The sequence below is a fragment of the Nerophis lumbriciformis genome, linkage group LG11 (assembly GCF_033978685.3).
Source record: "Nerophis lumbriciformis linkage group LG11, RoL_Nlum_v2.1, whole genome shotgun sequence".
Classification (NCBI taxonomy): Eukaryota; Metazoa; Chordata; class Actinopteri; order Syngnathiformes; family Syngnathidae; genus Nerophis; species Nerophis lumbriciformis.
Genome location: NC_084558.2, coordinates 37,514,782 through 37,539,054, shown reverse-complemented (window position 1 = coordinate 37,539,054; position 24,273 = coordinate 37,514,782). Strand labels below are relative to the sequence as shown.

At 37.6% G+C, this 24,273-nt stretch overlaps 2 protein-coding genes across 3 annotated transcripts in view; one reads left to right on the top strand and one right to left on the bottom strand.

Moving 5' to 3' along the window:
* Positions 1-6,592, top strand: part of LOC133610038 (rho-related GTP-binding protein RhoN-like) — a 48,165-nt gene extending 41,573 nt beyond the window's left edge. The window contains exons 4-5 of the mRNA XM_061966101.2: positions 1,049-1,183; positions 5,615-6,592. Coding sequence (XP_061822085.1) covers positions 1,049-1,183; positions 5,615-5,869 — 390 coding nt within the window. The 3' untranslated portion in view covers positions 5,870-6,592. The remainder of the gene's footprint in view (positions 1-1,048; positions 1,184-5,614) is intronic.
* Positions 6,593-14,135: 7,543 nt separating this feature from the next.
* The window catches only part of LOC133610429 (uncharacterized), a 45,842-nt gene continuing 35,704 nt past the window's right edge, over positions 14,136-24,273 (bottom strand). For both annotated transcript variants that reach the window (XM_061966680.2, XM_061966682.2), the window contains exons 19-21: positions 19,595-19,668; positions 17,410-17,470; positions 14,136-14,711 (exon numbers count right to left, since the gene is read on the bottom strand). In XM_061966680.2, the coding sequence (XP_061822664.2) occupies positions 14,617-14,711; positions 17,410-17,470; positions 19,595-19,668 (230 nt within the window). In that variant the 3' untranslated portion in view covers positions 14,136-14,616. The remainder of the gene's footprint in view (positions 14,712-17,409; positions 17,471-19,594; positions 19,669-24,273) is intronic.

The window sequence follows — 24,273 nt, the reverse complement described above, 5'->3', positions numbered from 1 at the left end:
ACATGTGGAGTTATGTACTTACAAAAAAAGGTGAAATAACTGAAAACATGTTTTATATTCTAGTTTCTTCAAAATAGCCACCCTTTGCGCTGATTACTTTTTCGCACTCTTGGCATTCTCTCGATGAGCTTCAAGAGGTAGTCACCTGAAATGGTTTTCACTTCACAGGTGTGCTTGAAGCTCACCGAGAGAATGCCAAGAGTGTACAAAGCAGCAATCAGAGCAAAGGGTGGCTCTTTTGAAGAAACTACAATATAAAACATGTTTTCAGTTATTCACCTTTTTTTGTTAAGTACATAACTCCACATGTGTTCATTCATAGTTTTGATGCCTTCAGTGACAATCTACAATGTAAATAGTCATGAAAATAAAGAAAACACATTGAATGAGAAGGTGTGTCCAAACTTTTGGCCTGTACTGTACATGCCAAAAAGGCTACTAACAGCCAACAAAATGTTCTTAGTTTAGCGTCGTAATGCAATTGCAAGCTGCTAGCAATGCTAGAAATAGCACATGTGTCACATATCATGAATTCATTCAATATTGCCAGAAGCAAATGCTAAAGAACTGCGACTCAGTGGCTTTCCAATGCGCCTTAGGGCTCTTTGTATGTGTTTACATAAGTTGTTGGGTAGTCACATCCCCCCACAACAATGAACTGAACTAAGAATCCAGCAATTTTTGTCCATCCTTTCGTCGCACACACACTCACAGCTCACAGAGCAGGCATTCTGCATTTTACCTCGCACAAACCGCTGGCTGATTCGTATTATTAACGCAAACAATACACCGCTTTATTCACACGGGTCCTTTGTGACTCATCTAAATTGCTGCCATTCACCAGTTGCTCTGTTTGGGAAAAGATCTCCTTGTAAAGCAAGAAGAAATGGTGCTAGCCTAGTGTCAGCCTGTGCCAGGATGGGCGAAAACAATGAGACTGACCGCAGACAAAGACTAAGAGCAAATTTAACAGCTGAAGTCTGTAGCCGGTGATGAGTTACTTTTTGTGTGCAAGGATAAGGAAATTGTGCATTGATGTTGATTACAGTGGCAAGGAGAGACGCAGGAATTCTGTCCCAATGCCAAGGTGGTACTGGTGGGCTGCAAGTTGGACATGAGGACAGACGTCAACGTCATGAGGGAGCTGTCCAAACACAGACTCATCCCAGTCACCCACGAACAGGTAGGAAATGGGTTCATACCAGACTGACAAAGTAACATGACCTGAAAGTGTATACAGTACATGCATTCTTAAATCAGACTTTTCGGTGCGGTGTACAGGCGTACCGTAAGCAGTGGCGGGCCGTGCGTTTCCCACCTAGGCCTTCAGTGATGTCCGACTTCAATGATTACCTCTCAAAATACCATCATTTACGTGACTACATGACCATTTCTGGAGAAATACTATACATAAACAAATTTTCGTCCTACTGTGCATTGAATCACCTCAAAACTGCACAAAACAGGTTATTTTCTGGCACATTTAAAAATCAATTAAAACTCATCAGCAATTAAAACCTATCTTAAGTGGTACTGTCAAAATTAAAATTGCAAAAACATTAAATATTTGAACTCACAATTTGTAGCACCTATTCGACGCCGTATAAGCCAGTGGTGCCCCTCGTCGTCAGCTTATTCGAGTAGAAATGGCGGGCGTTTCCCCATTTCATCACCAGAGCAGCTGAGCTAGCTTCCGGGATTGGCCGACACCGTCTCGCAAGATGTAGTTTCTCTTTAAATACACTTCTTGAAAATGGCCTTGCAAGTACAGTATATACTTGAAAGTGCGCAACACTTCCTGCTAAATTGAAACTTGTGTATGGATACTCACTTTGGAATGGCAAGTGAGTATCCAATCACAGTCTCGTTAACATCAGGCTACTGTCAACAACTTGTTATTGCAACTGTCTCTCAACTCTGTGTTCTCAAATTCATCCGCTAACGGTCCCGGTGAGTATCCATTTAGAGGACACGTAAATGTCACGTTCAATCTAGAAGGCCTTACTGACAAAAACTCGTGATCTGATTGGCTATCGCAACTGTCTATCAACTGTATGGCCCTGTTCACTTAGAGTGCACGGATGCCCGCATTGTTGATTCTGAAGGCCTCGGGCAGATTTGGTACAGCATGGCAATATAAGCAAGCTGAAGTCTAATTGGCTACAAACTAAAACCAAAAAAAAACCAGCATAATATGACATGTAGAGAATATGAATACTTTAAGATGTTTAGGGAAAGTAAATAAAAAAAATGTGTTATCTTTAATTATGATCATGATTTCTGGTTATGTTAGGCCAGCGGAGAAGGCCTTGCCAGCCCTGACGGCACACCACTATACAGAAGAATTGTGTTAAGTAACACAATTCTTTCGTTTTGTACATTTGTTTCTGGACAAAAGTTATCAGAAAGGCCAAGTGTTCCCAAACAGGATACTTTAACGACAAAAAAGGGTTTTCAAGACTTCTCTTTGGCAATACTGCCAGCTGTGACTCCCGCTCGCCATTTGCTGGCCTACACTCTTTGTTTACACGGTAGACACCTGACTAGGAGGTTTCACTTCCTGTCCCACGGGAACTACCTGATGGAATTAATAATGATGCACATTAGGCAATATGTTTAATTTTAAATCATTAAAGCCGTTTACATAAAAGCTCAAGTTTTCTGTTATACATTTAGTTTCCTCACTGTATCGGACATGAACCGAGCCGTAACCCTAACACCGAGTTGCGTACCGAACGGTGATTGTCAGGCTGTTACACCGCCGGTTAAAAGTAATCCACCAATCAGGTACGCTGCTATAAACAATTACTTTGTGTCCCCAAACACAAACAAACCTTCCAAAAAGTTACCTGTAGTTTGTGCGTTGAACAACTTGCGACTGCAATTACAAAGTTGCACAAAACAGGAAAAATACCAGCAAGACGCGCACCATTTAAATTGTTTTGTTTGTGTCTTGGAGGTCTCAACAGTACCAAACATGAATTTTAATAGCCTATATTTATGTAAATGTGAATTCCCTATTCTGGGAAGCTAAACAATTATTTTCTCATTCCTCCATCAATACAAAAAGGTAACCCTGATTGTCCTGACAGTAATTGCATCACAATTGCTTTTACATTGTACATCAGGTCACTTTAGTTCCAGTTTGCAGGCATTTTAATTTTAACTTGCCTAAAGCCAACAAATAAGTTCCCAATCTCCCCTCTAAAAAACAGCCTGTTTTCACATAATCGGTCTGGGCAAATAGGGTTGAAAAACTTGCGTCCCTTGACATGACAGACTTGCACAATCTCAGCACTGACCAATAGAAAACATCATCAAATTAAATTGTTCTTAATAGTGGTTGTTGTGGATCGAACTATGATAACATCCAAAACAATTATAGATTTTACCAAATGTTGGTATATATATATATTCCACTAAGATTTATTTTAAGATGTGTAGTGAAGCCTGCTTGTCAATAATGTCAAACTAAACGTGCGCTGGTCTTGATTGTCAGGATTTCCTCAAACCCAAGTAATTGTTTTGGGCCTGTGTTCATTGCAATAAGTTTGTTGTGCCCTTTACCACTAGTTTTATGCACAGAACACGGCAATACATAATCCATAGTAGCGTCAGAGGAAGGACACACTTATAATTGAGCTAATGTAGAGTTTGTCAAGCCCTGATTAAACATACCCTAGTCCACAGGTGTCAAACTCAAGGCCTCGGGGCCAGATATGGCCCGCCATATAATTTTATGTGGCCCCCGACAGCCTGGAATTAATATGCGTATTTACATTTTCACAAAGAAAATACATGTCCTGCAAGCAATTTCATGTCTTTTAAACTTGATCTGATATGAAAAAATTGTTTATGTTAAAATCTAAATATTGTTTTTCCATTTAAAGTAACACTGTAAAAACAAAAACTGTAGATTTTATAGTAAAAACAATGGTAATGTTTTTGGTTTAATGCTATAAAAAACTTTTTTTTTTTTTTTGCTGTAAAATGTACTTTAAAAAAAATAAAAATTTTTTAGTGCATGTAAAAATAGATATAATTAATACATAATTGTGTAATAATATCATCAGGTAATTTATATTTACATATCATTCACTGTCACAAGCGGCCTTCTGAAAGCAGGCATAACTGCGATGTGGCCCTCAATGAAAACGAGTTAGACACCCCTGCCACAAAAAAGTCGATTACAATTAACTTATATCTCCATAAAAGGTTGCTCCTGACAAAAACCACGTTTATCTAGATTTCGGGTTAGATTTTCTTATGTATGAAATTGCTGTCCTTGACTCCACACGCCAACTTGGGTTGTTGACTGAAACTCACCCTAATTACAAACTTTATCAAAGGACTCTCGTATAAAGGAAATTAGTTAATTTGGCTTTAACTGAACTTGAAGGTCTTTCCTCATAAATGTACTCAAACTGTCGACTTGAGACTGCAAATGATTAAGTTGACTGGTAACATCATGAATTTCTCACTCTAGTAATTTGCTACATATAAATCCCACCCTGGAGGGTAAAGCTACATATAGTCCATGCAAGTACCTTAACATAAATGGCCAAGTTACTTTGTTGTTACCTATTCTGTTTGTGTATATACAAGCCTTTGTCACTTTGTGCTTTTGGAATGATTGACCATGATCTAGTTAAGTTGTCTGGGATAGTTTCCAAATATTGTAGTCTGTCCACCCATTGCGTCCTGTATTCATATTGCCATACTTGATAAGACTTGACTGAAAACGAATAGCTTTTGAATACTTAATGAGTTGGATATTGATCTGCGGTTTAACCTAGACTTGTTGGTCTTACGGGAAATACTTTCCCAAAAATTACCTTGACTCTATGCTAGGGACGGCGTGGCGCAGTGGAAGAATGACTTCACCCTTGCTCCTGATGGGTGCTGGTTAGCGCCTTGCATGGCAGCTCCCTCCATCAGTGTGTGAATGGGTAAATGTGGAAGTAGTGTCAAAGCGCTTTGAGTACCTTGAAGGTAGAAAAGCGCTATACAAGTACAACCCATTTATCATTATTATAAAAGTAGCTTTTTTACCACAGGACTTATGGATTTACTGACTTGGAATTACACTCAAAAATTGTTAACTCGACATTGTAATAGTTTTTCTCGGGCTTTGACGTAAAAAATATTGGGGCTTTACGAAGACTACTTATTAGTCTGGAGACTGGGCAGTCATGACTTTGGCATTGTTGGTCTTGACAAAAATCTGAACCCGAAGTAAGACTTCTCTTTGACCTCACCAAAACTGAACAGAAGAAATAGCTGAGAAAATCTGAAAGTCCTAACAGGTCTGTAGCTAGAGACTAAAAAGAAAAGCAGGGACTGTGGATGATTCACAAAGGAAAAGAGACACAGAAAGAGGGCTACAGTGGGAGAATTCAACCAGACCAAAAACATAGTGAGTCATAGCTGCGAAAGAAAAAAGCTGCAAGAGCATCGTTCAAAGTGAAAAGAGCAGCTGGAAGTGAAGAATTATCACCCGTCCTTTGCCTCTTTGTTTGGTTGTTTTAGTCCACTGTTCCCTAAGAGACATTTATTAACCAAAGTGATCAAAAACAAGACCACTTTCGTGACTCCTTTCTATTTTCCCTTTTAGGGTACTCATCTGGCGAGACAGATTGGCGCCGTGGCCTACGCAGAGTGCACCTCCAAGTACTCTGAGAACAGCGTCCGCGACGTGTTCCACGTTACCACCCTGGCTTCGGTGACCCGTGTCAACCGGCCGGCGCTCAAGCGTGCTGGCTCGCGACGGGGGCTCAAGCGGGTCTCCCAGCAGCCGCCTCGGACTGAGATTCACGAGCACCCGCCCGCCATGAGGAAGGAGCGCGCCAAGAGCTGCGTGCTCATGTAGAGCTGCAGGCGAACTTTATTTATTGTCTTCAAGTCTTTGCGCTGCTTTAAAAGGGAGAGTGTGAGGAAAACAATATGGGATGGATGCCTACTCCAGTATGTCTTCTTTATTTAGGTGCTAAACAAAGTACAACAAGCACAAACGTTAACCATAACTGCCAGTCAGCAAACTAGGCTGTAACTCCTAAAGTGAAAAAATCTGGACACACTTACATAAAACAGGCTGGCAAAAATTTACTAAAACCACAAGTGCTTTTAACAAAAATAACTAAACAATGACTCATATAAAACTATTTTAATCAATAAAATTAACACTCTTATACTGCCCATTTGAAAGCAAACTGACTGGAAGGGCTGGAAATGTCATGTTTATGTGGTTATGAAATAAATCCTTTACAAAGCTAAGTCACTGGATATACAGTATGAAACTCATGTGTTGTATAATATATTTGTCATTTGGGCCTTGTCCATATGAAAATGGGTATTTACACATTTGTGGCCTATTTATTGTTTTGGGGTCCCTGGCTTTTTTTGAAAACTGATGTGTTCTATAAAAATAACAAGCAAGTATGGGAAGGGTATCATTTCAGTTTTCATAAACTCATTCCAGGCTAAAAATGGCATTACATTAAAATGTCCTGGCCTTTTTGTTTACATGCAAACTGTGTTTTGTGGTGTTTTCTGTTATTTTGAAAACTGGTTCTCTGAAAACCAAAAATTATTACTGGATTGTGGGTCATTTCGGTTTTTATAAAGTCCTCCAAGACTAAAATGACCTAAAATGTCTGCTTAAAGTATAATGGAGGTAATACAAATGCCTTATTTTAAAGGCGACCGATTATGCAAAACCAACTTTTCTTACCTGATGTTACCCGAAATGTGTTCATTTAGGATCTGCTTAAGTCCTGAAAATTTAAATCAAACCATGAAGGCATTGGGGGGTATTAATAACACAATATTGCCTTCTTTCATATTTCCTCCAAACGAGATGTTTGAAATTTGCCCAGTTTATTAAGTTTTTCCCCATTTGTGACGTCAGCCGATATCTCCATACATGGTAAAGTTTTACTCGAGGAGCTTTGCGCGAGTCGACCATTGTAGTCTGGCGCTGTAGTCAATAAAACAATTTTTTTCTCTATCCTCTTGTTGCGGGGCTGACATGCTCTTACATGCACATGCATCCTCCGCTGTTGCCATTTCGAATACAAAGTAGCGTATAGTTCTAATTTATATCTTAGATTCCAAATGTAAGTTCTAAAAACTATAACATGGCTGAAAGGGAGAAGACACAGTCGAAGTGGAGGTACGTAAATAAGACCGCTCACAAAACGGCGCATCCTGAAGAGGCGGTCAGAAAGCAGATTGAAGATGGTCTGCAAAAAATTACCTATGCAAAATTTTGAACAAAGAAAAAAAATTGTTTAGACCTACAATGTTAGGTTCATTAAAACAAACCAAAAAAACTATTATGGGCTGATTATGGGATGGGGGATGATTTTTGTTTATAATAAAGTCATCCAATGATTATTTATTTTTCATAAAAATTGCATTAGTTTGTGTATAGACAAATGTGGGCTCAAAATTAGTTTGGTGGCAGCCAATTAATGCACTACATTTCACCTTTAATGCTTAAAGAAACAATTCCATGCAATTCTTAATGATCTATTACCCTCTGGCACAGACTTTTCAATTATTTGACTCTACATATTCTGCACCATCACATACAAATACAAATGCAGTGGCAATTATTCATTAGCCTGGTTGTGTGACCTTTAACTCTGCCCCCTTCCGGTCCCCCGTAGCTCCCGGCTGCCTCTTTGAGCGATTGGCAAAGTGACATTTCGCAGCGCCGCTGCCATGTTGCCAAGCATGGAGCACGAGGTCGCACCAGATGCCGAGGGCAAGACCGGAGCAGGCAGCCTCCATTCACTGGGATTGGGTATTCGATGGAAAAATGTTGAGATTAAACTCTGTTTCCTATTTACAATGCAATCTCCCAGTAACGTAAAAAAAATAAGGTAAAAGCCTCTGGCAACTTTGCTCAAAGGATTGTTTGTTGATGGTTTAGAGAATGTGTCACGTTGCAGGCTTTTTTCGCCTCGGGCCTGTATTTAGCTAACAGTCGTCCAACAAGCCCTCACATTCTCTTTAGACCTAACGACAGCAAACCTTTCATTATGTGGCCATAAGCAAGCATGTTCCAGGTGTGTCGTTAGAAAGGAGTACAGGCTGATATAACAAGCAAGGCCATTATAATCCATAATGACTTAGAAAAATGATCAGAAAGCTTCTTTATTTTCACAGATGTGCTTTCTTCTTGAGGTTACATGCTGTCACGTTAAACGTTGGCATGGCAACAAAAAGGGACGGTACCTGTTTTACAGAGATAAAACTATTATTAAGGGTAGCTTGTATTCTCACCGGCATGGCTAATACTATCATGATGATAATCATATTAGGTAAATTGTACAAGTCTGTTTCATTTTCATCTGATTCAACAAAATAAGACTACATTCATATACTTTTAAAGGAATATTTTAAAAACATAGTAGGGGACGCTTTAAACGACAAATATTCGACAGGAAATAGAAACTTAAGAGCAGTAATTTTTGTACTTACAGGTAATTTTGTGTTTTATACATATTTCTCTAATAGTTTATTTTCCTGCATACCACTGCATATTTAGAATGATCTACACCGAACAAAAATATAAACAACACTTTTGTTTTTGCTCCCATTTTTCATGAGTTGAACTCAAAAATCTAAAACTGTTACTAAATACATAAAATACCTATTCCTCTCAAATATTGTTCACAAATCTCTCTCAATCTGTGATAGTGAGCATTTCTTCTTTGCCATAATAATCAATCCCACCTCGCAGGTGTGGCATAGCAAGATGCTAATATTTATATACAGCATGATTATTGCACAGGTGTGCCTTAGGCTGCCCACAATAAAAGGCCTCTCTGAAATGTGCAGTTTTATCACACAGCACAATGCCACTATAGTCGTTTTCCGACTGTAGGGACTTTTTGGGAGGTCCTACAACATCTTTAGTCCCCGGGCCTAAAAAGTCAGGTGTCATCTACAATGAGGCGCATAGTTTTAATATTGGCATATTCCAGGAGTGTTCAAACTTTTCTAAGAAATCCAAATATTTGGAGGCCAATTTGATCGTTATAATTTTGTAAATGGGCTAAAACTAACCAATGTAGCAATGTTCAGAGGTTTTACATACTGTATTTTAACACAAAAAACAGCCTACAACTTTGTATTATTATTAGTAGTATTATAAAAATGTTTACTTTTTTAATCTTATTTTTGCATTTCTTCATTTTTTTACTAATCTTTTTTGTTTTATTGTATTTTGAAAATATGCCTGCAAATAGCATGCACTTTGGACACACCTTACATACTCTGTTGTGACTTTTAAAATGTATACAAAATATTGATATAATCAGAATGGTGCTTGTAGAATTAAGGGTGAAAAAATTATGTTGAAAATGGATGTTTGAGTGTCATGAATTGTTCAAAGGAAAACCCTCATTGAACTAAGCACTACCAACGTATGTTATTTCAAATCCTAACATCATATTCATTTGTCTGTAGCACGTAATCTCTGTAGCATGTAATCTCAGCCATCTTGTTCTAAACGGTTTGCATCTTTCGCTTTGACACTTAACACATATACCGTATGGTTTTGATGGGGGCTGTCAGTCGCATGCCAGACAAAAACTAGTCTTCCGTCTCTGGTGTATTAAACCAGCAGCAAGTGAAGCAGTTAATCCGTACTGTAATCACCAGAACTGAAACATTAATAGTTTAAGTAGGACAGTTACACGTTTGCTCTCGTAGAGATGACGGCCGACAGTGCTGCTCTATTATGACTCAAGTCAGGATTTAACCTCACAAGGAAGCAGGGAATTAAGCAGCTAGTAGCAAGCATTAAGCCACTAACGCAGGGAGGGATAATGGTTGTTATGTCACTTCAGGGGATGGAAGTGAGTCATCAAAAATGCAAGGAGGGCACATTCAAACAGTGTGTAAAATTGCACAGATTAAAAATATATGCGGGGCAACTGGTCCAGAAAGGCGGAAAGCTTCTGTGCTGCGTAAGTAATAATGATGGTGGAAAATGCGTGCACTTGTTTTTACAGTACCAGCTTGGGAAACTGAGCCACATCGATCAAACAACACATTCCAACAACAATAGAAGGTCTATTGTATTTATTCTTGGCATGTCGATGACTTTTGTCCAAGAGGACAGAGTGCAGCAAAAAAAAAACAAAAAAAAACAGAGCTCTAGCTAAGTGGAGACTGTGGCGTGTAATACCCATTTATTGGATTTACTGTTACAGCTTTGCGTGATATCTATAAGAAAATAAATTGTTTAAAAGCCACCAACACGGAATGAGAGCATAAACCTGACCTTTCACTATGTTCTGTACAAAAGGCACAGACAAATCTGTCGATTTGCGGGATTTCTGTGTGAAACAGGTTCTTGTATGAACAGCACCGACACACAATATAGGTATGAACTAGACCTGACAATTTTGCACCTTTCATTAGGTTCTTTACAAAACCTTACAATGTTTTTCACTTTTCCCAACTTTTCTTTAAAAGCCTAACCAGGGACCAGGGTTGGAAATTAGCCTGTGGCTAGAAGTTTTTATGTACTTTGACATCGGTTACCTATGTGTAGCAATTAGGGGTGTGGGAAAAAATCGATTCAAATTCAAATCACGATTCTCACGTTGTACGATTCAGTATCGAGTCTCATTTTTCAAAAATCTATTTTTTTTTGTATTTTTTTTTTTGTATTTTTTTTTATTAATCAATCCAACAAAATAATACAAAGCAATACCATAACAATGCAATCCAATTCCAAAACCAAACCCGACCCAGCAACACTCAGAACAGCAATAAACAGAGCAATTTAGAGGAGACACAAACACGACACAGAACAGTCCAAAAGTAGTGAAACAAAAATTAATATCATCAACAACAGTATCAATATTAGTAACAATTTCAACATAGCAGTGATTAAAAATCCCTCATTGACATTATCATTAGACATTTATAAAAATAAAAATAAAAAAAGAACAATAGTGTCACAGTGGCTTACACTTGCATCCCATCTCATACGCTTGACAACACACTGTGTCCAATATTTTCACAAAGATAAAATAAGTCATATTTTTGGTTCATTTAATAGTTGAAACAAATTTACATTATTGCAATCAGTTGATAAAACATTGTCCTTTACAATTATAAAAGCTTTTTACAAAAATCTACTATTCTGCTTGCATGTCAGCAGACTGGGGTAGATCCTGCTGAAATCATATGTATTGAATGAATAGAGAATTGTTTTGAATCGGAAAAATATCGTTTTTGAATTGAGAATCGCGTTGGAATCGGAAAAAAAATCGATTTATAATCGAATCGTGACCCCAAGAATCGATACTGAATCGAATCGTGGGACACCCAAAGATTCGCAGCCCTAGTAGCAATGTTTAATTGTACTGTGCCTGTCAAATTAAAAAAAAGAAAAGAAAAATCTACTGTTGGGGTATAAATCCTGCAATGTTTTGCCTCATGTTGGTTTTCTGTGCAAAAGGCCTAGACGAATACATGGATCTACTGTTATGCCTATTTTATGGGATTTCTGTGTGAAAGAGACTATGGACTGGACTCTCACAATATTATGCTAGATCCACTCGACATCCATTGCACCGGTCGCCCAGGAGGGGAGGGGGCGTCCCCACATCTGCGGTCCCCTCCAAGGTTTCTCATTGTCATCCCATTGGGTTGAGTTTTTTCTTGCCCTGATGTGGGATCTGTCGTTGTGGCTTGTGCAGCCCTCTGAGACACTCACGATTTAGGGCTATATAAGTAAACATTGATTGATTGATTGATTGATGGTATAAACGTCACTGAAATAGCACAATATCGACGCGGCAATTTTACGCTGCACGTTAGGTTCTGTATAAAATTAATGTGGAAAGGGCAGGTATAATTTTTTAATGCAGGGCGTGTTGTACCTCGTTAGATAAAAATGTTCGGAATGCAGAAGCCGAGTCATGTGATCGACAACAAAAAACATGTGCTCTCCTGTTACAAACGATATCGAAGAACGAGCACAGTGCCTCTACTGTTGATGAATTTTCGGCCTCAGGTATCTGCTCGCTCAAGTTTGAAAGGACGTGCACAACATACAAACAAACGAGGTGAGCAAATTTGCCTCCGCGCAAGTTGACAAGACACCGTCATCCATGCGCTCATGTTAGGATGCCAACAACTGCATATGTCCTACACAAAGACACACTTTCACACACGGATTTAATTCACTTAGTGGTCTAAAGGGACAACCTTGTGATTGACAAATTCTGCTAGCATTCCAGGCATTGCTAACAATCTTCTCGATTAATACAGTGAAAAGACTAAACAGCATTAGGCTCCATTGAGAGTACAGCTATTGAACGGGAGTAAAAAAGTAGCTGACTGGAAGAAAGAAAGAACGCTACATTCTGGCACGTCTGGCACCAAGGCATCTGGCATTTAAAAAGCCTCCGAGGAGACGAGCTGACATTACCGTCACATTTTCAGAGCAAGCTATTTTTTTAAACACAAAAAAACAAACACATTTGACAATATATCAACGGCTAATTAATTTGCCTGCTTGGAAAGCTGCAGTGCAAGACACGCTAATAAGAGGTGATGAATAACAACGCTGTTACAAACCCCAAAACCAGTGAAGTTGGCACGTTGTGTAAATCGTAAAGAAAAACAAAACACAATGATTAACAACTCCTATTCAAGCTATATTCAATGGAATAGACTGCAACTTAACTTTCGAACTGGAAAACGTAATTTTTTTGCAAATATTAGCTAATTTGGATATTGATGCCTGCAACATGTTTAAAAAAAGCTGGCACAAGAGACTGAGAAAGTTGAGGAATGCTCATCAAACACTTATTTGGAACATCCCACAGGTGAACAGGCAAATTCGGAACAGGTGGGTGCCATGATTGGGTATAAAAGCAGCTTCCATGAAATGCTCAGTCATTCACAAACAAGGATGGGGCGAAGGTAACAACTTTGTGAACAAATGCGTGAGCAAATTGACGAACAGTTTAAGAACAACATTTCTCAACGAACTGTTGCAATGAATTTAGGGATTTCACCGTCTACGGTCCAGCCATACCAAAGACTATAAAAATGGGACTCATTACCTCCCTGCTTGACACTCAGCATCAAGGGTTGGAAAAATCAAAGTCAAAGTGCTGCATCAAAAAGCGGCATCGGTGTGTAAAGGATATCACCACATGGGCTCAGGAACACTTCAGAAAACCACTGTCAGTAACTACAGTTGGTCGCTACATCTGTAAGTGCAAGTTAAAACTCTAATATGCAAAGCGAAAGTCATTTATCAACAACACCCAGAGACGCCGCCGGCTTTGCTGGGCCTGAGTTAATCTAAAATGTACTGATGCAAAGTGGAAAAGTGTTTTGTGGTCTGACGAGCCCACATTTCAAATTGTTTTGGGAAACTGTGCACGTCGTGTCCTCCAGAACAAAGAGGAAAAGAACCATCCGGATTGTTATTAGCACAAAGTTCAAAAGCCAGCATCTTTGATGGTATGGGGGTGTATTAGTGCCCAAGGCATCTGTAACTTACATATCTGTGAAAGCACCGTTAATACTGAAAGGTACATACAGGTTTTGGAGCAACATATGTTGCCATCCAGGCAACATTATCATGGACGCCCCTGCTTATTTCAGCAAGACAATGCCAAGCAACGTGTTACTACAACATGGCTTTATAGTAAAAGAGTGCGGGTACTAGACTGGCCTGCCTGTAGTCCACACCTGTCTCCCATTGAAAATGTGTGGCGCATTATGAAGCTTAAATACAACAACGGAGACCCCGGACTGTTGAACAACTTAAGCTGTACATCAAGCAAGAATGGGAAAGAATTTCACCTGAAAAGTTTCAAAAATTGGTCTCCTCAGTTCCCAAACATTTACTGAGTGTTGTTAAAAGGAAAGGCCATGTAACACAGTGGTAAAAATGCCCATCTGCCAACTTTTTTGCAATGTGTTGCTGCCATAAAATTTTAAGTTAATGATTATTTGCAAAAAAAAAAAAATTAAGTTTCTCAGTTCGAACATTAAATATCTTGTCTTTGCAGTCTATTCAATTGAATATAAGTTGAAAATGATTTGCAAATCATTGTATTCAGTTTTTCTTTACGAATTACACAACGTGACAACTTCCCTGGTTTTGGGTTTTGTAGTTTGACACCATAATTCGAATTGACTTGAAATTTCTCACACAGCACAATGCACTCTAACAAACACCCACTGTAACTTTGGAGCGATTCAAATAACCATTAAATTTGGTAAACCGAAAATTTGAGCAAGATTGGTTAAAAAACATGACCGCTTAGCCTGTTTTTTCCACTTGACTGTACTTTAGTAGTATTAATTTCTTGACACGGAGACAAAGTCAGAAGGGGGGCGGGGGTACATTGTAAGGACAACAGGTTTATTTATTAAAAAACATTTGAGTTGACAGAAGACATTAAATAACTGTCTATTTGCGACGATTAGTTATTATACTTTAAGCTCCAAACAAAGACAAAAAAATACAATTTTGGTTAAATATATGTACATTGTGTTTTGGTTTATCCACATTTGTACAGATCAAAGATTTAGGGAAAGAAAGAGAGGGAAAGAGTCCAAGGCTCACGTTTGGTAGTTTGCGTAAGTCTGCAGTGTGTAGGTGGCCACCGTGTCCAACAACCAACCGCGAGTCACAACTGTGGCTTGTTTAGAAAGACCTGTGCAGTGGAGAACAAGGCTGTGTCATTAGATCGCACCATGACATATTCACTTATTCATCTGGTCTTACTTGCTAGCATTAACTTATAGCTAGAGATCGGCATAACTTGGTTCGCCAATTACAGAAAGGAAGAAAGTGAGTGTGAAGGGTAGGGATGAAAAGAAGTGGAAGATATTCATTGAATTAAAGTAATACATCATAAAAAACATGACCAAGCGTGTATCCAAATTGGCAAAGCAATTTGAGCATATCAATGTTAGTCTGATAAATGCTGAAGCAGGAGGAGCTTAGAATATCTAAATGGCAAACAATTATCCAAATAAATATGGAAAAGCTGCTGATGGAGTGTTTGAAGGAGAAGCAGCAGAAAGGAGATACTGTAGAAGTCCACTCTCCAAGGTAAATGCTATGCATTATTATTACATTAAACTACTGTAGTTGTTAGTACTACAGTATATTCTATCAGTAGTTTTTTTCAAATCTCAATTTTTTTTTTTTTTTTGGAAAGGGATGTTAAATGTTAACATTGTGCTGTTTTGAGTGGGGGCCAAGCACCAATTAAATTGATTTCAATTCATGTCCATGGTAGATATGGATTTGAAATACAAGTGTTTTGAGTTAAGAGCTGTCACAGAAACAATTAAGTTCGTAAGTTTAAGTACTTCCGTATATTTAAGATTTTAATCGGTAAATAATCCTTACTGGTATTGTTTGCTTGAATTGAAATGTTTTTTTAGTATTTGCATGAAATTATTTGCTATATTTGAACAACTTGTATCTCCTTCTGCATTCAAGTATATATTTTACTGTATCCTGTAGAGATGTCCGATAATATCGGCCGGCCGATATTATCGGCCGATAAATGCCTTAAAATGTAACATCGGAAATGATCGGTATCGTTTTTTTTATTATCGGTATAGTTTTTTTGTTTTTTTTATTAAATCAACATAAAAAACACAAGATACACTTACAATTAGTGCACCAACCCAAAAAACCTTCATTCACACAAAAAGGTTGTTTCTTTCTGTTATTAATATTCTGGTTCCTACATTATATATCAATATATATCAATACAGTCTGCAAGGGATACAATCCGTAAGCACATGATTGTGCGTGCTGCTGGTCCACTAATAGTACTAACCGTTAACAGTTAATTTTACTAATTTTCATTAATTACTAGTTTCAATGTAACTGTTTTTATATTGTTTTACTTTCTTTTTTATGCAAGAAAATGTTTTTAATTTATTTATCTTATTTTATTTTATTAATTTTTTTTAAAAGTACCTTATCTTCACCATACCTCCAAATTAGGCATAATAATGTGTTAATTCCACGACTGTATATATTGGTTGATATCGGTATCGGTTGATATCGGTATCAGTAATTAAAGAGTTGGACAATATCGGAATATCGGATATCGGCAGCCATTATCGGACATCCCTAGTATCCTGTTATCTTGACTCCAGTGACCATAAAGGATGAGTTCTTGATGTTTTATTTCACTGTAGTAGTTTAATGGGCTAATAAATTGGGACAAGTTGAACAGCTTTAAAAATAATAGTAAAACAAAAAAAATGTAAATTGCGAGCTTATAGAGCTGAAAATGCTCGTATCATAACATCACATCACATCACAAAGAGGTGGAAAGGGACGTCGAGTGAGAGGCAGGGGGGGATGATGGGAAGTAATGAAGGGGGTTTATGGACAACTGATTACCTGGACCTTGACTGAGTGCTTAGGGATGCGGAAAAGAGAAAAGTAGGAGCATTAAAGATGCAGGAGTGCAAATTAACCTCACTCTCGGCCCTCACAGAATTATTGCAGCACTGTATGTCTATTTACACTAGTTGGAACATTAGGCAGCGCCATGCAATACTATTGTACTCAGGTTTGCCGAAAACTCTTATTGCAGACTACAAGCACGATAATAAACATATTGTCAAATGAATATCTCTTTGAGAGTTATTTCAATTAACTGGCATACTCAAACAGGGGGCTACAGTGACCTTTGACCATTCCACTTTCAAAAATGCATGTTAATGTGTATACAAGCAAGTTCTGCTCATTTCTGGCAGCCTTTCACGACTTTTGTCTGCTGGTTTTGACAACCCCGCATACCCCCCAACTCAACCCCACCTCCATCTGTCTGACATTCCCTCTCGGCCATTTCTCTGCAGCCCAAATTCTTTCACACTTGCTCTCGTCGGTAACAGCAGTCTCTTTTAAGGGCGGACTGCGGCTACCACCTCACCCTTCTGTCACAATCAGTGAGAGCTTTGCACCTGCAGGAACACTGATTGATTGTGACATGCCTTTGCCTCCTTGTTAACAAATATGGCAACTTTAAAACGTTACATGTGCGATTGCGCAACAACAAAAACATACTGTATTGCGTACTGTTAATAAATTAAGTCTCTAGGATTTAGATGCAACGTGACGCTAACAACAACAACACACTAGGTTGGGATAGGTCGCTGAGTTTTACAGCCTCTAATAACACCCTCATCAACTAATCTGATGCGTTTGCCGTTGTTTGATGCCCGTGTGGAGCTGACAGACACAATGTGAACACAATTACAAAAGCAACTCCCCTAGTGGAAATGTGCATTAATTATGTAACAGGCTCATGCTGCTGTCAGTACAAAGATGTTCCTTATGAACTTTGCATGGAAAAGTGTGTGTGAGACGAAACTTACTGCTGTATGTGGTCGAGCATGGCGCTGATCCAGGCTGCACAATGACCAGCTGATTAGTCTTCTGTGTGACCAAACAAGAAGATACCTCACATTAATGGATAAGGGAGAACACTCAACACATTTTAACAGTCCCTCCAGGATTTTGTGAGATTTTTTTGTGATCGCTGCTGCCTAAAATTCCTGACCCTGTGGCAGCATTATCAAAAAGTTGCTGCAAAAGTTGTAATGTTTTAATTCATTAACATCACATCCTCTTGTGAATTTATGAATGTGTAATCAGTGTTTAAGTGTTTTTTTAACCCCCAACCTCAAAAAGCAATATGCTTTATTAGCAAAGTACATGCCTATTACTGCAAGAAAATATTTTAAATGATATCTCAGTCTTCACATGAGAAATTTTTTTAAACTTTCAGTTAAAAATAATTTACATTGAAGATGACTAAACCATACAAATAATCTTAAAGGGCATTATTATATAAATGACACTTTTTACACTCTAAAGGTAAGTATGAGTGCATAGTTTGTATTAAAAAAACAAAAAACCACAACAAGGGCTGCCTTATTGGCTGCTGTCTGCTCTGTCTTTCACAAGTTACAGACATTCTCATGTACAATCGTGCAGTTTAAGTCCGTCGTAAACTTTTGTTTATATTCCAACACATTGCAAGAGGTTACCAGCACTTTCGGTGCGAACATTGGCTATTTTTTGAGGGTGAACTCAAATGAGTGGATGAATGAATCTGTCAATATAAACAAGTAAAGACGCGGGGAGATGCTGGGAGACATTTGCTTGGTTAGACAGTTGCGTTGCATTTGAGTGCTGCTGGGACAGATCAGATTGGCGAATATGTCAATGATTGGCCAAAATGCAGGGGGAAATACTTACAATTAGGGTGGCATGATTTTGAGAAAAAAAAGTAATTGCGATTTTTCTCTCTAAAATTGCAATTGCAGTTTTTATATTTTATACATAAAATTGCAAAAATAACAAGTGAAGGAAGACGTGTTACTTTTAGGCTGTCAATTAATATATTTTTGTCTCAAGGTGCCACACATTAGGATATGCAATATTTTACTTTCAAAAATATTTGGCTTTATACAGAAAGACTCTGATTTTTTTGTCTCCTTCGTGATCTTTAACTGCATAAATATTAGATAAAAACAATAGTGTTTATAATGTAATGTAATCATAAGATTGTTAATGACTAAAAATAGGGTCACTCTGCTCAGGTAATTCGACTGTTAAACACGCTCTGGTGATGAGAGCAATGCACAAAAATGTATTTATTTCTGTTTGAAGCAAGAGACGAACAAACGCAAGGCTCAATTCTGATTGGCGAACATGTCTATCACTCAAATGCCTGTGATAAAAGAGAAAATCAAAACCTTCAGCTCTCTTGCCATTATTTACAGCACTAATTAAAACCTCAATGTCGATTTGCTTTCGATTAATCGTGCAGCCAGTCACGATGCTGTGCATTGGTTGAATTGGCACGATAGCAACTCTAAGCAACACAAATTACTAGAGTAGTCAGTATACAGCTCGTTAAACAATGTTGATTGACTATTCACTGAAAATGACTACACAGTCGTGATTATCTGGCAACACAAGTTTGTGATGGCGGTAGTGCACAAGTGCAGTGGGCACTGTAGAGCTGCCATTCATTGAGGGTAAACATGAATTCCAACACTAACATTTTAAAGCAGAGCACAATTCCCTCCCTACTGTGACTGTAAAAAGGTTAGTTGAGAAGGTTTAAACACACTTTATAGCCAGTCCTTTCAAAAGACTTATTTATTAATTGCTTCCCTGTTCAGTAAGCATCTGCTACGCTCAACTGCAAACAAAGCAGGTTTCATGAATAATAATCATAATTGTCGTGTTGGCAGGGGGCAAGTGCTTAACACTCTGCAGGGATATATTTTGTTTAAATTATATATAGGAATCATAAGACGTGAGATGGAACCATTCGAAGAGGAAGACTGGTCACAACAGGATACAATACAATAAATGTTATTATTGTGGTTGGTGTAGAACTGTAACACATCATACTGAGAGCAGTTCCAAATATTTTGTTGCTAAACAAGCCAACGCACAGCTGTTGCATTGGAAGTAATATGATTGTATAGTGTATCTAATGAAGTGAGTACTACTAATATTTTTTTTTTGTAAAGGCAATCTCACCCGTTTATTATCCAGCAAAAGTGGATCTTTGACCACAGCTGCTCCACAAAGCTGCACCATCCACTCCAATTCATCTGGGGAAAACACATCATCAACATTATTATTATTATTATCATTATTATTAAGACAGTCAGGTGAATGTAAATTACGAGAGTTACGTCAAGGCAAAGTTACACCAGTTATTGAAAGTCTATTTGAACTCAGAAGTGTAGTGACCGTTCAAATTAGGCAAAACTCTTTTTTGGATAGAGCAACTTGATAGCTATTGCAGCTAGTTGAGGATTCCACAGCCAATTTAGTACCCTTTTTTCTAACCCCTTTCCCCCAATTTCTACCACAACTTGTTGAAGCAGAAATTAAGTATTTTTGTTTTATTAGATTTCTACCGCAGCTCATTTAGAGAGCATTTTTTCTGCTACCTTTGACATATTTTGTCTGCCACAGCCGGTTGTCTATTTTTAACTTTTGTGTTTGTGGTTTCTCGCTCTTTTCCCCATAGTTTCTAATGCAACCTGTTTGAACAGCAATTACATTTGGAGTCAATATACTTTTACCATATTATCACAGCCTTAGGCAGCAGGTTTCACTTTTTTTTTACTTTTTTGTGGCTTGTTTCCCCCCAGTTCCTAACACAACCCCTTCAGGCAGCAATTACATTTTCTGTTTAATTAATTTAATTAGATTACTATTGCACCTTCTTGAGTCAGCATTGGTAATGGTTCATCTCTTACATTTTTACAGTCGATCACAGCCTGTTAAGCAGCAAGTTTTGTGTATTTCTTTACTTTTTGTATTTTGCTGCTGTCCCCCGTCTCCCAATTTCTGCTGCAACCCATCAGTGGCATTTCATTTTTTCCCCCTATTATTTTAATTATTATGTACTGTATATCATCCACCGCCCTTAGGCTCCGTTTAGTGTTAAGTGTTGGCCTTTCCGCAGCCTGTTTAGGCAGCACGTTTATTAATTTTTTTTACTTTATTGTCCTTTGTTTTTGCTCCAGCTCATTTTGCCCTTGTTACTACAGCAACCGGTTTAAGCAGTAATTTAATTGTTTTTCTGTTTTATTATATGCATTAGATTTCTACCACAACCTGTTTAAGCAGCAACTGGAGTTTATATAAAATTAACTGAGCTAGTGGATGGCTGTCGCCACATTGTGAAATCCATCCATAATCTAAAATTGCACAAGGACAACAGAAGTTAAATTGATAGCAGTGATGTGATGTCATCACCTGAAGATCACAGCACCATTCAGACTTTTTTGATGTTCGTTCTATGCTGTTTATAGCCACTAAGGGACACACTTGCATGGCATCCGGGCATTTCTGAAAGATGCAATGACATGTCTCATCCTCAATTCCTTTCTTTCTTTGGCATTTCTGCATTGTGAGCTACTTCCATGGAAACTATAGTACAGAAGAGCGACAATGAAAAGTATTTCTATAATATTTAGTCCACCCACACAGTCTCCCCTCTTGTTCCTGAATGCCAGGAGGGTTGAAAAGAAATAACATAAAAGCTGCAGGTTTCATGCCGTTTGTTGTGTCAGTCAAAAATCAGTGTGAGCTTCTTTTGACTGCGGTGCGGTTGCATTGCAGGCCTACACAACGCCGCCATCACAGCGGCTGAGGGTCATTTACGATTTGGAAAACAGCAGTGCAAATCAGCATGAAGCTGGCAGAGAGAGATGACAAATCTCTCAAATGAATTTTTTGTAATGTTCCAAGCACTTTAGAAATCCATTTGCGAGCTTTATTCACATAGTTGTGGGAACCAATTTTATATTTATACTGCTCACAAGCTTTATTTTATTTCATAAAAATGTAATGGTAATATTGCACTCAGGGTTTTCCCTACATGTAATTGATCGTGGCACACCACCACGGCAAGATTAATTCCATCACAACTTCAAAATAAATGTATTTATTTTACATGAAAATACTTTTTTTAACACGAAAACAAATTTAAGTAACATATTGTATGATTGAATATACTGTATATAGTCTATTATTTCCATACTCTTGGCCATAATAGGTTTAAAAACATCTCAAATATCATAAAAAGTTACTAATTTCTTTAATCTTAAAAAAAAAATCATCTAAATTGCCTGTCATTAGCGTGAAAGCTGGTCGCGCACATAAACAGAGTTGGCACCCAACAATAGTAAGGAGAGAAAGTTGAAGAGAAATTCATTTCAAGTTAATTAATGCATATTTTGTTTAAGCCTGTGTAAATTACCCTAAATCTTTTGACATTACTTCTGACAATAACGTTTTACTTTACGCCGTGTGCGTCTTCAAACCTCAGTTTTGGACGTCTGCGTGTGTGTATGTATTTGCCACATTCCAAAAATATGCATGTTAGGTTCATTGGAGACAGTAAATTGTCCATACAGATGAATGTTAGTGGTAATGATTGTATGTGCCCTGTGATTGGCCATGCTCATTTGAGTTAGCTTGTCTATGAGCAAGCCCATTGTACATTAGCATTAAGCTAGCGGCATTCCAGCTCAACCATTATCCTGCGTAACTGTATGGGTTTTTCCCCAGTTTATTCCAAGCTATATTATTAATTTAACTTGATTTCGACATGTATGTGCACTTCATGTGTATATATAATGTACTTTTATTATAGTGTGCTTGGTTTTACAGTGACTTCATTGTGAAGAATATCAACAAAACACCTCAAGTTATTTTTTTTTTTCATATCTAAATCAAAGGGCTGTTCACATATTTGGCAAACTAAATTCCAACATTCAGGGAGGGCAGAATATAGTGTAGCCTGTGTTACCTTTTACAATAAGCAGCAAAAAGTGAAATTGCATTGAACAAAGAGAGCACTGTCTACCAAGTCAAATTCCTTGTGTGCTAAATAAACTTACTTGGCCAATAAAGCTGATTGTGAATTTAATTCTAATAATAAGAACAAATATATTATTAATTGTATTAATTATTAATAACAATATTTGTTTTAAAATATACATAGAACATTTGTTTAGCCATTTTAAAGAAAACAAAACCCAAGGGACAAGCGGTAGGAAATGGATGGATGGATATGAATCACTGCAAATCAAAATGGTCATGTCATTTTGACCACGCCCCTTGCCAAGCCTCCACCGCCACACATAGTGGCAATCTAGGGGGAACCCTGTTGCTCAGTACAGGTTTATGCACACGTTTAATGTAATTGATCAAAATCAACAAGCACATCGTGTTTTAGACTTAGACATTAGACTTAGACAAACTTTAATGATCCACAAGGGAAATTGTTCAACACAGTAGCTCAGTTACATTGATGGAAAGTGTAAGGATGGAAAGGACAATGCAGGTATAAATAGACTAAATATAGCGATATAAAATATAACATATATACGAATATATTATATTATATTTTGTTGTTTGTTGAGGTGTGACGCAAAAATACCCCGTAAAATTACCATTCACAGCAAAATGGCCAACTTCCTATTTGTTTGTGGGGACTTTTTCTTATTGTCATGATTAACATGGAAACTGCAATACAAATTATAATAAAAACAATAGGGTGTTGATCATGAAAACTAAATGTAAAATTTTGCGCCACCTCCCCCCCCAAAAGTGAGCTTGTTGGGTGAGGGTGAACCTTTAGCAAGCAACTTTTTCTTTTTTTTACATTTCAATCAAAATGCACATTTAAATAAGTTATGTATGTATGGTCTGATATTAATAAAGTACTTCTGATTCTGATGTTAATGCACTCCAAAGGCAACAATGTTTCTATATTATATTACCATTATTTAACACTGTTATTGCATTATATTTAAGATATTTTAAAATTATACAATAAATTACCAAAAGGCCAGAGAATATGCAAAAACACTTAAAAAATGCTACAGCAGCAACCCCAAAAGGCAATTATTTTTTGCTATTACTACTGTCATTAATATCACTACAATTATTAAAAAGATTAACCCTTGTGTAATGTTCATACCCAGCGTTTGTGGGTCTGATGGACCCGTTGCATTTTGTGGCTTTTAATGCCTCACAATCAAACACTTTTATGTTAAAATACTGAACAGATGTTTACCTTATCCAAATAAACATCTGTTCACAATCAAACACTTTTATGTTAAAATACTGAACAGATGTTTACTTTATCCAAATAAACATCTGTTCAGTATTTTAACATAAAAGTGTTTGATTGTGAGGCATTAAAAGCCACAAAATGCAACGGGTCCATCAGACCCACAAACGCTGGGTATGAACATTACACAAGGGTTAATCTTTTTAATAATTGTAATGATATTAATGACAGTAGTAATAGCAACAAATAATTGCCTTTTGGGGTTGCTGCTGTAGAATTTTTTAAGTGTTTTTGCATATTCTCTGGCCTTTTGGTAATTCATTGTACAATTTTAAAATTAAACAGATGTTTACCTTATCCAAATAAACATCTGTTCAGTATTTTAATATAAAAGTGTTTGATTGTGAGGCATTAAAAGCCACAAAATGCAACGGGTCCATTAGACCCACAAACGCTGGCTGAGTAACAACAATATGAACGTTGCATGGAAAATTTCTCTGCCAGTTTCTGCATCCCACAGGGATTCTTCTTTTGTGTTTCTGCACCTGCGGTTCCCACACAAGGTTGCAACATTGTTTGTCAACACTGCCTGCTCTCATTTTCTCGCACATTTGACCCA